We start from the raw sequence: 15,298 nt of genomic DNA, 5'->3' as shown, positions 1-15,298 counted from the left end.
TGATGGATTTGGAGAAGTCTCAAATTCTCTCAACTTTGCAAATGGCCATCATGTAGCACTGTGGGAGAGCATCACTTACTGTCAGAAATGAAACAGTACCTGCTCCTGCCCAGTTATCTCAATGAGAAATTGAACAGAGATTAACATCAAGAACATCAGCACTGTGTCACAAAGGAAAGCAGCACAGGAGCTATTTAATACAAGGATACAGACAGGATCCAGACTTTTGCTGTCTAGGTTAGGTAGCTTGCTTAACAAGGTATGGATAAGTTACAGTAAGTCCTCCAAGGTTCATCAGACATTTCTGCACCAGTGATCAGAATTATTTCCCAGGACATCGAGCTGTTCCTATTTCGCTTTGGCTGTCAAAGAAGCTTGCTTGCGGAGAATTCTGCTAATGTACAGTGAAGAGCATGCCCACAGCCATTCAGGCACACATTCACTCAGCGTGAACTGTGGGGAAGCACAGGGAGACAACAGAAAAAAAATGAAAGGAAGGCACAGATTAGGATATATTCCCTTAATGTAAACAAACAGTTTCTCAAATCACTACTAAAGCAGGGCAAAAAGTGCTTGAATATCAATTAAGCCTCATATTCAACTCCTTGTAAGTACATATATCTAGCTGTTTCCAAAGTAGCGCCCACAGCTGAACAGTTAAGCTCTGCAAATAAATCCTGAATCCTGTTTCGGTCAAGTTCACAACAGCAGCTCTGTCCACTTCCTTTAACTGCCACATCTTGCCAGAATCCATCCCATCTCTTTTATTCCTTTTGGACTAATCCTCACTTCTTCATTTCCATCTACTCATCCCAATGCTATAGGAAGCCACTAGGTAGGATGAGATGAGACCAGTGTGCATGAAACAGTCTGCCCCTAGAAAAGAAAACCCTAACAAATGGGAGCACCTGCTTCCAGTAGCTTACAACAAAAATACGAGGTTTTTCCTGCTATGATTCCATCCTCCCTACCCACTCTTCCCCAAAGCAGAAATATGCTCAAGAAATTGACTGAAAAAAAGCTATTTCTGTTTACAGAAGACAGTGAAACACTTGCCCAGTCAGCAACACCCCAAGTGAAATGAGTTGCTCTTTGCTTTTCAATAAAAAATTGTCTCTTTCCTATTTGCTGTGCATTTCAAGGGGGAACTGGATTCACTCTGTGATCATAAAAATAAGCATGCCCAGGCATAATTTTCTAAAGCAGAACTAGTGAGAAAACATGGCACAATGCCTTAAAGTCTATAATATATATTACACTTCTTCAGAATCAGCATAGCTTTCATTCAAACTCCTAAGAAAGTAAACAGCTGATTTACTTCTACTGAAAAACATGAAATAGTTTAATGAATTCCATTACCTGTATTGCATGCTTCCAGTAACCAGTGGTCCTTATTGATAACCCAAGAGTAGAAACAGCATGCCTTGCATATTCTTCAGCAGTAGGAATAAAGACAGATCTCTTTGACAGAGTGCTGCTGTATGATACCATTTTTGTAGAAGTTACAAATGGTATTAGACTCTGAACAAAAATTCCTTTAGAGGCATACTCATAATGTAGTGCTCTACTGAAATAGTCGAGGTAACTCTAGAAAGATAAAAGCAGAAAGGAGACTTGTTTCTTTTTTTCCCTTTTTTTTTTAAACAAAATCTCAAGGCAGGGTTTTATTAAGATTACAGAAAAGTTGTAACATATTTTATACACCAGTTCAATAAATAAAAATGAATAAATAATATAAAATATTAATTTCTGAAATATTATCAATATTTCCATGAGTTATTATTTGCTATAAACCTGCCATGGTACAGTAACTTGCAGGACAAAGTGACTGCTTAACACAATCTGACAACTTCTGCTTAAAAATAGTACAAAAACATTTATTTTATCTAAAAAAACCACTTTGTTCTGGGGGCATTGCAAGGATGCTCTACAGCCAGCTCTACCTACTACTGTCAGAAGAAGAAAATAAAGTCCCACTCTTTAATAAATTTACAGGTGAATTTTGCATTCAACTGTCTTCTCCAAAGGCCAAGTTAGTTACCTCTGGCACTTCCTTATCCAAAATTATTCATTTGTTTATGTCTATCTGCATTACCTCCTCTAGCTCGTTTTACTTTTACAGAATAACAAAAAAGCACAAGCCTGATAACTGGGACTGCTGGAATCAGACTGAAAAATGAGCCTGGCTCAGTCTTATCAGGGCAACAACACTGATGCCTACCCTGCTGAAGCTACTGCTGTGCCACACAGCCAGCTTTCACTAACAAAGAGCATTTTAGACTCAGCTTGTGAGCAGACTTCCTGCTGCTCCCAAACAGCCTTGCTAAAGGTTTTCCCAACAGTTTGTTGGGAAAGCATCTTGTACAAATGCTCTTACAGCTCCTTTAGGAAAACTAAAGCAACCACTTCAAACACCATGCACTGTTAGTTAATGCACAAAGAGGCTTAGGATGTTGAAGAAGCTTGTTCTCATTTCTGTGTTCTGAGGCCAGGCTTATAGCTGGATTGCTGATCTAAATTTTGGATTAATGATGTCTGCTAAGCGAAGAAACTTTAGTACATTTCTGTTTCTTCTTTTTCATTCAAGCCTTTTAATTGTTTTAATTCAAAGTGCAGTTCTACATACACTTAGCATAATCAAAAGGTGAGATACCTTGCACAGAAACAATCATCTTAAGCCAGTTTTCACTGAAGGAAGTCTGCAAGGAATTTTATACCTTGGGGTAATAAGAGCTGGTTTTGCTCCAGGCCAAAAGAAATACAAGAGCTATGTCAGCAGCAAGGCTACAACACAGGGCAGCCACGGACAGCTGGGAGCAATAACCACTTGTGTTTAGACACTGGATCTAGGTGAGATCCTTCCACAATCTGTTGCTTTTGTGGATTCAGCAGCATGTCATCCAACGTAAATCCACCATCACCGTGAGCAGTCATTCTTCCAGCATCACCAGCTGCCCCATCCCATTCATTACTGGCTGGATCTCCTCACGAAGGACAATTATGGAGGAGCTCTTTTCACTTGTCCCCAAATATGGCACAACACTCCTTGGTGATACATGAAGCTGTGGCTTGATTTGGCCACACTCCTTGTCACAGTGATGGCTTGAGAACAAGCATAGCCCTTTTTGATAACAAATACTGGCATGCAAGAGGCTTGAGGTATATGCACACATCAGCTGAAAAAGAGAGAGATGAAATTCTGGACCTTTTCAATGGGACCCACTGAACTGCCTCTCTGCTTTGTGCATCTGAGAAAGGCAACGTTACTCCTAGAATGACTGTTATGCCACAGTTCACACAAAATCCAAGAGCACCGACTTTGGTTCAAAGCCCAGAACTGGTGAGGATGAGGAGTTTACTGCATAATACATGTACCATTCACTTCCAGTATTTAAACAAACCCCCAGAAAACATTCAAGTATTTTGACATTCTTGCTGAACGTGTTAAAAAAACCCTCATAACACAACCAACCTATAATGTACTTTCCAGTGCATAGCATTTAACACTACACCACAACTTACTTTGGAGGCTCCATAGACTGTCCACATCGGCGTTGGATGACAACAGACTCCTGAAGAAAGGTTCACAATTGCTCCTTTCTTCTTCTTTACCATGCCTGGCAGCACGATATGCGTCATCATGGTAGCAGAAGCAATATTTACATGCATCATGTCCCATAGCAAATCCTCAGACAGGTTAGTAAAATAGTCTGTGTGGGCATAAAACATTCCTACATTATTGACCAAAATCCCAATTTCTCTGTCTTTCAGAGCCTCCTGAATGGCTGGGTAAAGCTCACGCCCCTTGCTGAAATCAGCTACTATGAAATCTGTTTCCACGTTATAGGTTTCAGATATGCTCCTGGATACAGCCTCCAGCTTCTCTTTGTTTCTGCTGACTAAGATGATGTTGACACCATGCTTTGCCAGTTCTTCAGCATAAGCTTTCCCAATTCCATCTGTGCTACCTGCAAGAGAAAACAGCAGTAGAAAACACAAGTGAAAAACAGAGCGACCCCAGCCTTCTACTTTGACAGTTCTTTATATTGTAGCTTTGTTCTTTTTTTCTGAGATCATGTGGCACTGAATATATTGAATGCAAAGACACAACAGTGAAGACAACACTGTCAACCAGCTTCTGCAGATACCCTCATAAAACTTTTATATTTTCTGTGACAACAAGAGAACTCAAAGCAGAACCTTAATGAAAAGCAGGGATGTCAGAAGTACAGGACTCAAACCTTGCTGAAGAACTAGAGCACATACGAAAACATCATAGGAAAAAAAGGATCTTGTCTGCATCTCTGTCTACACTTGCAGATGTTCAAGATGTACCTTGCAAATGTGGGCTACAATTGCTGTGATTCTTTCTCAGCAGTTTATCAACTCACTTAGCTTGCCCATCTCCTGAGGAATTAATTTATAAAGACAATGAACAACAGCCACTGCTCAGGCAGACTAACCTGCAACCAGACATAATACAGACTCCAGCTTGTGACATAAAGCTCACACAGCAGCACAAGCTACCAAGTTTCACAGTACTGGCACAAGCAGCTTCACCACTTCATCTCTTACCAGTGACCACGGCCCATTTTCCGTACTTCTTGACGAGATCAACCTCCCCAGCCAGCTTCGGAATAACGTGCAGCCTGAGCGCGCTGTAAGCGTCCCACGCCAGAAACACACACTTTCTGACTATGTACCAAGCTCCAACAATAGCCAGGGCTTCTACATACAAACTGCAGGAGCGACTGATTTCTCTGTACAAGAGGGAGAATTGATCCACTGCAGCCATGGTGATCATGAGCCTGAACAAAAAAAAAAAAGACACAGGCAATTATAATTGCCTCCTGGGCCATGTAAACTTTTCAGACTGTATGGATAACCTATAAGATTCAGCATATTACACTTTGAACACTGTTTTGATGCAGAAAAGCCACAAATCAGTCTGCTAAAATTTGGGTATCACCTACCATCATACTCACCTTTTTCTAGGGTTTCACTGTTAATCAGTTATACTGCAACGTCACTGATCAACGATTCTGTAAATAAAATAATTCAAGTAGAAGCTGAACAGGTGAAGATTAATTCAGGAAGATAAAGAACTATCGAAAAGAGAGGCAACGACAACCAGCACGAGAGAGCTGAGACACAAAGAAATAAGGGGCTCTTTCAAGGACTAAAAGCTACCTGAGAGACAAAGGAGGCTCAGAGACAGAAAGTCAGTCTCCAGCGCTGTCAGAAGCAGCACATCTGCCACTGTCCTTGAACCACGGCACGGAGCAGCGCATCAGGCGCCTCGCAAGGCTTTTACTAGTTAATGCGTTTTTAAAACAAGCACAGATCCGCCCTCGCCTCGGCAGGACACGATGAGCCGCCCAGCACCGCCACACCCCGCCCGCCCCTCGCCCAGGGCAGGACAGCGAGCTCCGGGCGAGTCCTCCCCGCGCAGCCCCTGCGAGCTGCCCCGGCGCCTCGGCCCTGAAAGACCGCACCAGCCCCGGGTGCAGCGGACGGAGCCCAGCCCCGCGGCAGCCCCGACCTGCGGCGCCTCACCCGCAGGGCCGAGCCGAGCCGAGCCGAGCCGAGCCGAGCCGAGCCGAGCCGAGCCGAGCTCTCCGCGCTGCCCGCGCCCGCCGCCTGTGCCGCGCGGGGCCGCCGGGAGCGGCCGCGGGGCCTTGTGGGCCTGCGCACGCCGTCGCCATGGCCACGGCGGAGGCGGCTGAGGCGGCGGCTGGAGCTCGGGCTGCGCTCCCTCCCGGCCCTGCCGCCCACTGAACCCTGTGCACATGGTGTCTCAACGAGTCCCAGCGTAACTCCGATAGCGGCTCGGGGTGTTAGCATGCAGGCGGCGCCCGCTGGGGACCCGGGCGGCGGCCGCGGAGGGGAGCTGCCGGCGCCTGAGGGCAGCGCTGTGAGCGCAGGTGAGCTCCCTCCGGCTTGCTCGATGGGACACAAAGCCTGCCCATCTCGGCTGTTCTACTCATCTGGATGCAAATACCAGTGTGTGCTTTCTCCCAGCAAAGTCACTGAAATCCTGCCTAAACTGAGGCATACTCAGTTGCTATCTTCCCGTGGCCTTTCTTCCTTTCCTTATATTTCTTTACTTTCCTGTCGCTGGAGAGATACTTGTTCAAGTGTTGTAATCACACAACTAGCCTGACCTCTCAATCTTTAGTCACAGGTGGGTCAGGTTTGAAGGGACCACAGTGGGTCATTGGCCCAACCTCCCTGCTCGAGCAGGGCCATGCCAGAGCCCATGGCACAGGATTGCATCCAGATGCTTCTGCAATACCTCCAGTCAGGCTCACTCTGCACCCTCTCCGGGCGATGTGCCAGTGCAAGGTCACTCGCACAGCAAAGAAATTGCTCCTTATGTTCAGGTGGAACTTCTGTGCATCAGTTTCAGACCATTGCCTCTTATGTTACTAAATATGTCTGAATATTACGTTTTAATTACAGTCATATTTCAGTAAGCTGATGCGATCATCTTGTTCACGCTTTTTCTTTAAATGCACAGACTACAAGTGTAAGTAGAAGGTCCAGGCCAAGTATCTGAAGAGCGAAATACTGAAATTGCAATTAATTAAAGACAGTGTAAAGACACTTTCCAAGGAGTGCAAAAGGGTAAATTTGTAGAAGAGGTAGATGACTCTGCTTGAAATTGATATTCAAGTGCTCTTCAATATCTCTCTAAAGTAATTGACAATGACACATTTTCCCCACCCTTGCTGTTAAACTGCAACTTGTTTTCTTATTTATGAAGCTGTTAAAACTCAAGAGAAAGAAGTCAACTCTATGTCCAGAGCAGACCAGGAGAATGAGCAAAAATCATCTGATCACAAGTCTGGAACCAGCTCACCCACTCAAAAGCCAGCAGAAAGGAAGGGCTCTTTAAGGTAATACATTGATTGTGGATGTGTTTTATTTACATCTTGACATCATCAGGAGTTTTGCTATTCTGTGTGTTCATCTCAGTTCTGGCGAACAATTTTGAAGATGAACTTGAGAATAACGGATAAATCAAGTACTAGTGATATTTCCAGCATCTGTACAGATGTTTGGTTTTTATGGCCGTGGCACCAAACTACATTCTCACCACACGATGTATTCATGTAATGAATCTGGAGAGAATTGTCCAAACTTCCTGTGGAAGTCATTTGCCAGTAGATTTAACCATTTCTCCATATCAGTTCAGAAAAGGCATTAGGTTAATTCCTAATGGCATTCCCAGCCAGCCACAGCTGTATATTAAAACTTTCTTGGGTGCAACTTTAGAGTTTTTCAGCATTTTGTTAAAATATTAGGTTGATAACTATTGATTTTTCTAGTCTGAGAAAAATGTTGCATTTTGGCTCTGCCACCAAAGGTCCTGTACCAAAGCAACAAGGAATGGCAGAAAGAACTGGAGAGGAAGGAACCAGAAGCTAACATAGAATCATGCTGCCTTTTTCTAAGAAGATGGACTCTCTAATTCCCTGCCCATTTTCCTAGGAACTCTATTTTTTTAGCAGAAGGGCCTGGTAACTCACTTTAAAGGTAGAAATTAAAAGCCACACTAAAAAAAACACATTGCTTTATTTTTATTTGGAATATAATTTTGAAAGCTGTAGCTGTTTCTCTTGCAGGAAACAACTGTTAATTGTGTTGCATTGGAATCTGTAAGGAAACCAAAGATTTCAGAATGTGCACTGAAACACATTTTTTATTTTGCTTCTGCTTCCTGTACTACTTTAGAATGACAAAAAAGGTTCTGCTAGACATCTGTAAACAGCAGAAATTATACTGGACCCCGCATTTAAATGATACACTTTACTTGCATTATAAAGGTAAGATGTGGACATGACTGCTTTGATTGATCATTCTAAGTAGCATTTTAGCACAAAATCTATTTCATGGCTTACTGAAGTAAAGTATCTAGACATTCTTTTAAACTAGAAACACGATTTTATATAATACTGGATTTGGGAAACAAAATGAGTCAATATGAAGGTAGAAAAGTAAACTGATTATACATCTAGCTCACTTTGTGGAGCCATTCAAAGGATCAGTAGGAATCAAGGGACATATTTTTGGGGCTTTTTCCTGAAACAGGAGCCTCTGAGAAATGTCTTAAAATACTGGCCTGGCAAAATATACATATTTTCTCTTCCATTGTTTTCAGGCAATGCCATTTCATTTTAAAACATCTTTTTTTCTCCGCAGGATTTGACCGCTTGGAGAATCTTGAAGAATATACTGGACTGAAGTGTTTGTTTCTGCAATGCAATGGCTTAAGAAAAATTGAGAATTTGGAGGCTCAGACGGAGTTGCGTTCCCTCTACTTGCAACTCAATTTAATTGAGAAAATTGAAAACCTTGAACCCTTGAAAAAGTTGGATTCCCTCAATATCAGTAACAACTACATTAGGACCATTGAGAATCTCTGTAAGAACTGCTGGTGCAACATGTTTTAGCCTGGTGCAACATGTTCAAGCCCATATTCCCTAAACTCTGACTAAGCTTTTACTAGTGGCACAAGTTTCAAGGGATTTTTTTGTGTTAGAATTTTGCACAATATCCATACCAAAGCCCACAGGGCTTCTGTTGAGGCACCAAACCTAAGTTGAGAAACAGAATATACATAGGAACTACTTTCACATGGATACCTAGCAACCTAGCATAATTAAATAGTTTTTCCTCACTTCTTAATACCATCTCAATACTTATCTGTGTTACAGACAGGCTGACAATCCAGTTTTCACCATTTACTTTACAGTTATGATGTGCTTTGGCAGTTGCAGACACAATTACCAAATCTTATATCTTCTAAAAGATGCATTCTGACTTCAGCAGAAAATAAAAAACAATTCCTCTGCATTACTATTTGCATAGAATGGAGAATTTTGAAACACAAGCTCTTGCTTTTGTGCAACTGATTAGTTTGAAATGTGATTTAAATACAATCACCATCCTAAAATCAAGCAGCTATTTTTCCCTGGGGTGAAGAAAGCAGCTTTGGAGGCCTAGCCAAAAAGTACATGTAGCAGAATAACAAATTTTAAAAAAAGCTCCAAATTCAATATAAACAATTAGTTTGACAATGCAGTTTTTTACTTGCTCCAGAAAACCCTCTGTGAAGCAACAACTCTTACCTTTCATTGTACTGTTCTTGTCTGGCAGCTTGTCTGAAAGTCCTGCAGACTCTGCAGATTGCTCACAATAAGTTACGAACAGTGGAAGACATCCAGCACTTGCAAGAATGCCCAAGTATTTCCGTTCTTGATCTTTCCCACAACAGTCTAAGTGATCCCAGTATTGTAACCGTTCTGGAGACCATGCCTAATCTGGTAAGCCAAAAATAGCTGAGGGTTTGTATTGTATGCAGGTGAACCCCATTAAGTGGCTTTGTTGGGTAGTTCAGTACCCTATAGGTATCAGTCTAAAAGAAATGTTATTAAACATTATTTTGTTTCTTGTAGATCACCTGTAACACCCTGGATGTTTTATTCATTTCTTGCTTTTGAAATGACAAGGAAAGTGCATATCCAGATTGGGAGGTTTTCTACTCAAGTTTAAAAATTTTTTCCCTTGTTTCTCTAGCATGTGCTGAATTTGATGGGAAACGAGGTGATAAAGAAAATTACTAATTATAGAAAAACACTCATTGTTCGACTAAAACAACTGACATATCTGGATGACAGACCAGTTTTCCCAAAGGATAGGTAAGAAGCACAGCCATCTTCTTTACACAGCAAGTGTAAAAGTGCTAATGATCACTCATCCATTTTTTGTCAATACTGTCATGGAAGGAAAAGAAGACTGACCAGTATAATTTATTAAAGATGGGTGACTTCGAGGAGAAGAGTATTGTACTACAGAGTTCTACATCTAGCATGCCTAGAAAAAAGCAGTGTATTTTTTCACAAAATAATTCTTGAGCAGAATTGTCTTACACCACGTTTGTAGGCCAGAAGCAAATCTTGATTTCAACAGAAACTAAGCAGGTGTTTGGAGGAGCTGAGCCAAGATCAGACCAACCTCTAGTGGTGTAATCACCAGCATTTGGATATCTCTATTTCTTTTGTTTCAGTTCCATGTACAAGACGAGAAAAACGTGTATCCTTGTTGCATAAGGGATTGTCACTGCTATCTGCTTTTTTCTCTTGCACCTATTTTGCGCTGTTGCAAGCTCTTTTAAATTTCTCTCTCATTGCAAAGATGGGCTTTAATAGCTGTATTACAGTGAGCTTTTGTGTTTTCATTAGAGCCTGTGCAGAAGCCTGGGCTGTTGGAGGGCTTGAAGCTGAAAGAGCAGAAAGGGAAAATTGGGAAACTAGAGAGAGAAGAAAAATCCAAGATAGCATTGATGCATTAGCAGCACTTAGGCAAAAAGCAGAGGAAGAGAAGAAACAAAAGTGCATGGAAGGAGTTGCAACAGATACCGTAGAAGGTTTGTGCTTAGTATTTTGGAAGATGTCTGTGACCACTTCAGTTTGAATGTGCAGAGGAGTCTTTATCTGTGGAAGTAAAACTTTTTCTGCAAGCAAGTGTATTGCACAAAGGAGAGGGTAACCAGCACTTGTTGATCCATCAAAGCCCTCAAGTATATATTTAAATATATAGTCACTTGTGAGTCTTTTCAAAGTATTACAAGTACCAGACAATTATTATTTAAGTGTTTTCTCTAGATGATTTTGTTTTCTGGAAACTTCTGTTTACTGAGGAGTTGGACTGGGAAAACCCACAGCATTGCTGCAGTCTTGAGAGAACTAATCATCCATGAATAGCTGCTCAAACAAAATAGATGCTTTTGTTGCATATTTTAGGCCAATGTAGTAGTGTTTGGATATTTAAAATGAGCAATGGTAGATTAGCTCAGCAATTTTAATGAAATTGCTTCTTCTGTAGGAGCACCTGCAAATTCAAAAGATGGTGATGGAAATTCTAATACCTCAGAGACTTCAAAGAGGTCAGAAGAAGCAGCAGCTCAAGAAAAGACTGAGAAATTTAAAAACAAAGGTTTTGATGTTTGTGATGAAGTGATAACACTTCTACCAAATAGAGGCGATAACAGAGATTTCACATCTGGAAATACTCCTGATGAAGTTCAAGAGGATGCACAGGAACCAGACTCCTACAAATGCACAAATTTCAACAAGGAGACCAATGGTAAAGCACACAGTGAAGAACCAAACTAAACTGAGGATGTAGAGATGATGAACCAAACTGTCTTAGTGTAGCACTGCCTCTGCTGTGGCTCAAGCTAACTGATTCATACATAAAAATACTCCATTAGATTTCCACAGTGACTAGGTGAAATCAAGCAGTACTGGGTAAAATGTTCTTTAAATACAACAAATAGTAAAATTCTGAAGGCTCAACCTGCAACTTCTGCAACTTAAAGGTGGAACTTCTCAAACATGCCAGGTTTAGTGACAGGCCAGGAGAGTTTACTCTTTCCTTGCTCCCACATAAACTGTGCAGACTATCTGCCAACAGAAGCTGGTCATCACTGTAGAGGTGCCTTCACACACGTGGGAGAATGCTTTTATAGATTTGTGAACACATTATTTCAAAATGCAAATATTGATATATACAATATAAGAGAGACCCAGAATATCACAGAAAGACAAAGTGCTGTATTCAGCTGTGAACTCTGCAGTGGTAGTCAGGTCCCCAGCAGTTTGGTTTTGCAGTGCTTGCTGTTACAATATAGACATTTTTTTATTCTATTAGTTCTCTGCAACTGACTGTTGTTTATTCTTTAGATCTGCCAGGACAGGAGACAGCCACTGACAAGGCCATGCTTTCTGAGAGGGATAATTATACTGAAAGTGAACAGTTCAAACTGGAGACACTGGAGAAGCTTTGCCTTGATGTATGTATTGGGTTCAGAGAAGTTCACTTATGGACATTATCTTCTCCAAGTTAATTCTTGTAACATTCTGGCTAAAAAAAATTGTATGGGCAGGTTTTTAAGAAAGGTCTACTGTTAGGAAAAATAAAAAGAAAGTAAGAAAAAAGTCCCCAAAAAGTAAAGTTGCTGGGGTGTTCTCTCCAGTGGAGCATATATAAAGAATGCTTCCAAAGTTTATTTTGTCCTTAAATTTTTATCCTATAAATCCTTTTGCCCTGTAAATCACCTGCAGTTTAATCTGATGTTTTTATATTGTATAGCAAAAATAGAAATTGTATAGCAAAAATAGAATAAAAACTTATGATCAGTAATGCAACAGTTACATAAGTTTAATTTCTTAATAGGATGTAGCATTATACTGAAGTTTAGTCTTAAAATATCCGTTACCAATACTAATATGGTGCAAATTGCCTGGCTGCTGAATAAAATCTGACTTTTCAACTGAAATCACAGAGAGATTGAAACTCCTCCTCTCCACTGCACACCAGTCTTTGTCCATCTTAGTGTTTTGCTCTGCTCAAACTAATCTTTTAGGCACAAGCCTGTAAGCAGAAATAGAAGAGAAAAAAAGAAGACAACAAAGATTAAAAGCACAGTTTTGATTCTCATGCTGATCTTAGAATCATACTGGTCTTGCTGGAGACAGAGGCTGGTACAGTACGTGTTCTTACAAGTCTTTCCAAGATAATTCCGACTGTTCCTACAGTCAGCATAAGGCATAACTCATAACAGGGTTGCAAAATGTCTTGGCCAACAAAACCTCCAATTAAAAGCAGGCAAGGAAGGAGGATTAGGGAAAGAGGATGTGTTAGCAGCTGTCCTGCTCCAAAGTGTGCTCAGTTCTCAGCCGCAGGCAGATGAAGATGTTGGTCGGGTTCCCTTGTTTGGAGTAAAATGTTAGAACAGAGCCCACACATTGCTGAAATGGCTGCTCTTTTTATGTACTGTTAATTAGTTTATGGTCAGTTCATTGCTGATGCCTGAGAAATTGCTAATCTAACATTCATCCACAAAGCAGCAGAGCTATGGTTGAAGCACATATTCCATATATTTTATGAGAACAGCACATTAAAGCTCACAACTGTTACATGAGTCCAAGAGATATTTACCCATCCTTTAGCTTTTATATCTAAGAATAATTTTTCAATTACATTTTTACCTTTACAGCAGGACTGTCACCCAAAGATTGAAATAATTTCTGAAGTGACAAATGACAGCAATTCTGCATTAGTGGAAAACAATAAAAGCATGTTTGAGAATTCAGTAGAGGAAGTTCCAACAGCAATTTTTTCAAATGTACGTCGGAAACATAAAGAGCATGAAAAGGAGCACTTAAGACCCCTTCTTGAAAGCTTCTTTACAGAGCCTGATAATTCAGAAAGATACTTGGAGATCAAAGATAAAGAGGTAGCCCCTATGAAACCCTTGATAGAAGAGATAATCACTGAGCCCAAGGATCATCTACTGTTGTCACCAGTCTGCCATCAAGCAGATGACCCAAGCTCGTGGGAAGCGGATGGTAAGATTACGGTGACATTATTAATCACAGAGAAAACAGGGGTGGCACAGACACACTAAGGATCTGTTCATCTCCTGTTGAAGATTGTTACTGACAATTGCCTCCTCCTTTTATTTATGTGGGAATCTTAATAAATTAGGAATTAAAATGTTTTCTCTTTTTCTACACAGGATTTCTTACTAAGAAATCCTGTGTAAGAAATGTTTTTTTAAAAATGGGCTCTGTATTTCTTTCCTCAGTATTAAAGACCATGAGTGAATTTCATTTGCTTTTTGCGTTTGTGCTTTTAACAGGGAATGACAGTGATGGAGAGGCACGGGGCCTGGCTGAGGGGGAAGGATGTCATCACAAAGCACAAGGTGACAATGATGGTGAGAGTGGATTGGATTGATCATTTTGATAAAAACAGACCAAATCTGGAGCACAGTGTCTGGCTGACTAAAATATTCCCAAAATATGGAGGCCAAAACTCACTTGGCTCCAAGCTCCTCAGGGCAGCTGCCTGTTCACTACTTTGAAAACTATTGTTTTGAGGTTAAATTCCAGTCTTGTGTTATTTGTGCCTTTGCATCCATCTAGAAATGCCTTAGTTAAATATTTATATATTAGAGTTTCATTACAGATGCAGTTTCAAGCATAATTCAGTATGTCTGTCATTTGAATTAAATAAAGTTTCTATTTGTAATCACATATATTTTAACTTGGTGTTTTATATTTTAAGTCCATCCCAGTGTACATCATAGCAGATGGACTCCAATGGCAAATGGAGATTGCTTCTTGATGGGATATTTTACTGATCTAATATTCCTTGACATTATGATTATTTTTATGCTTAAACAGATGCAGAAATAGCATCCATGCACAGAAAATCTGATTTTACTTTTTAGGGCATCTGTAATGAAACATACACTTATATCTGCTGCTTTTATTGTTTTTCATTGAGATGTGTTTCAGGATCTGGATTTTGAGTATAGCCAAGTTTAGGTAAATGTTTTTTTTCATGTTTCTATACATCTCTAATAATTTGTAATAAATAGAATTTACCAATTCTTGTAGGTGTGCACATTTAAAGAAATTAAATATTACTGTGGGCTTGTTGAAAAGATGTATTCCTATTAGCTGGGCTTAGGTGCCATCTGGTGGCAAGAGAACCAGACCTCACAGTAACCCAAAATAATTTTAAAAGCCTTTAGAGAGGACAACACAGTTGCTTTAAATTTCAGCCATTTTCCACCTTGCATGATTTAAAACATGCTGTTAAAAGCCGTGGTCCCCAGGACAGGGCAGAGGTAAGCCAACAGCCTGTGGAGAACAGGTTTATCCAAAAGCACCAGCACAGGAACCTGTTCTTCAGAAAGCTGCAAATGCTGCCACAAACCTGTATGAGCTCCATCCTAAAAAAGCAGCTGTTTCCTTTCCTGACAGAAAGCTGGATAAGGACTATTTTGAGGACTTCGGGTTTTGCATTTTCCATGGTGTGTTTTAGTGCCTGTCCTGGTATCCACTTACTACACTAAAAACAAGTAAGCAGAAAGGATAACTATATGTTTGCAAACAAAAGATTTAGAAAAATAATTCTAAGAGTGAAGTTTGAGCTCTGTTGGCACTGAAAGCGAGAAAAATAGGACAAATGGGGAAAAGAAGGTAGCAAGTAGTTTCAAGAACTATAAGTTCTTTTACTGTGATCCTGATTTTATCAGCTATATCCACCCTGGCTGGCATTTTAGTTTGAAGAATTCAGCAGCTTTCCAAGCTGTGTTTGTCACATTTTACATGGGAGGTGTCTCCACCCCCTGTGTGTTCACACAGTGACCACAGCCCACCAATGAGCTCACAGGGGAATCTCCTGAATGCCTAGGAGTGATTTTCACTTGTCACTG

At 40.6% G+C, this 15,298-nt stretch overlaps 2 protein-coding genes across 6 annotated transcripts; one reads left to right on the top strand and one right to left on the bottom strand.

Annotated features, from left to right (window-relative positions):
* Window positions 1-166: 166 nt before the first annotated feature.
* LOC146432250 (hydroxysteroid dehydrogenase-like protein 1) lies at window positions 167-5,647 on the bottom strand. Of its 4 annotated transcripts, XM_085071784.1 has the most exons (6): window positions 5,557-5,605; window positions 4,986-5,042; window positions 4,576-4,808; window positions 3,523-3,968; window positions 1,360-1,587; window positions 167-453 (listed from the first exon to the last, which is right to left on the bottom strand). In XM_085071784.1, exons 3-6 carry the CDS (start codon window positions 4,802-4,804, stop codon window positions 349-351), a joined length of 1,008 nt encoding a protein of 335 aa, XP_084927910.1. In that variant the 5' UTR covers window positions 4,805-4,808; window positions 4,986-5,042; window positions 5,557-5,605; the 3' UTR covers window positions 167-348. The 4 variants fall into 4 exon arrangements, with proteins under 4 accessions (XP_084927910.1, XP_084927909.1, XP_084927907.1 ...); XM_085071783.1 differs by lacking the exon at window positions 4,986-5,042 and having other exon boundaries at window positions 5,557-5,647; XM_085071781.1 differs by lacking the exon at window positions 5,557-5,605 and having other exon boundaries at window positions 4,986-5,367.
* Window positions 5,648-5,669: 22 nt separating this feature from the next.
* Window positions 5,670-14,106, top strand: DNAAF1 (dynein axonemal assembly factor 1). 2 transcript variants are annotated; one of them, XM_085071767.1, is made up of 11 exons: window positions 5,670-5,924; window positions 6,767-6,899; window positions 7,738-7,829; window positions 8,206-8,427; window positions 9,163-9,329; window positions 9,583-9,704; window positions 10,248-10,432; window positions 10,891-11,151; window positions 11,751-11,860; window positions 13,070-13,418; window positions 13,712-14,106. In XM_085071767.1, exons 1-11 carry the CDS (start codon window positions 5,843-5,845, stop codon window positions 13,807-13,809), a joined length of 1,821 nt encoding a protein of 606 aa, XP_084927893.1. In that variant the 5' UTR covers window positions 5,670-5,842; the 3' UTR covers window positions 13,810-14,106. The 2 variants fall into 2 exon arrangements, with proteins under 2 accessions (XP_084927893.1, XP_084927892.1); XM_085071766.1 differs by having other exon boundaries at window positions 5,672-5,924; window positions 13,067-13,418.
* The last annotated feature ends 1,192 nt before the right edge of the window (window positions 14,107-15,298 follow it).

The sequence above is a fragment of the Lichenostomus cassidix genome, chromosome 11 (assembly GCF_008360975.1).
Source record: "Lichenostomus cassidix isolate B80296 chromosome 11, HeHo_3.0, whole genome shotgun sequence".
Classification (NCBI taxonomy): Eukaryota; Metazoa; Chordata; class Aves; order Passeriformes; family Meliphagidae; genus Lichenostomus; species Lichenostomus cassidix.
Note: the sequence above shows the minus strand (reverse complement) of the source record. Positions and strands in the feature narration are given on the sequence as shown.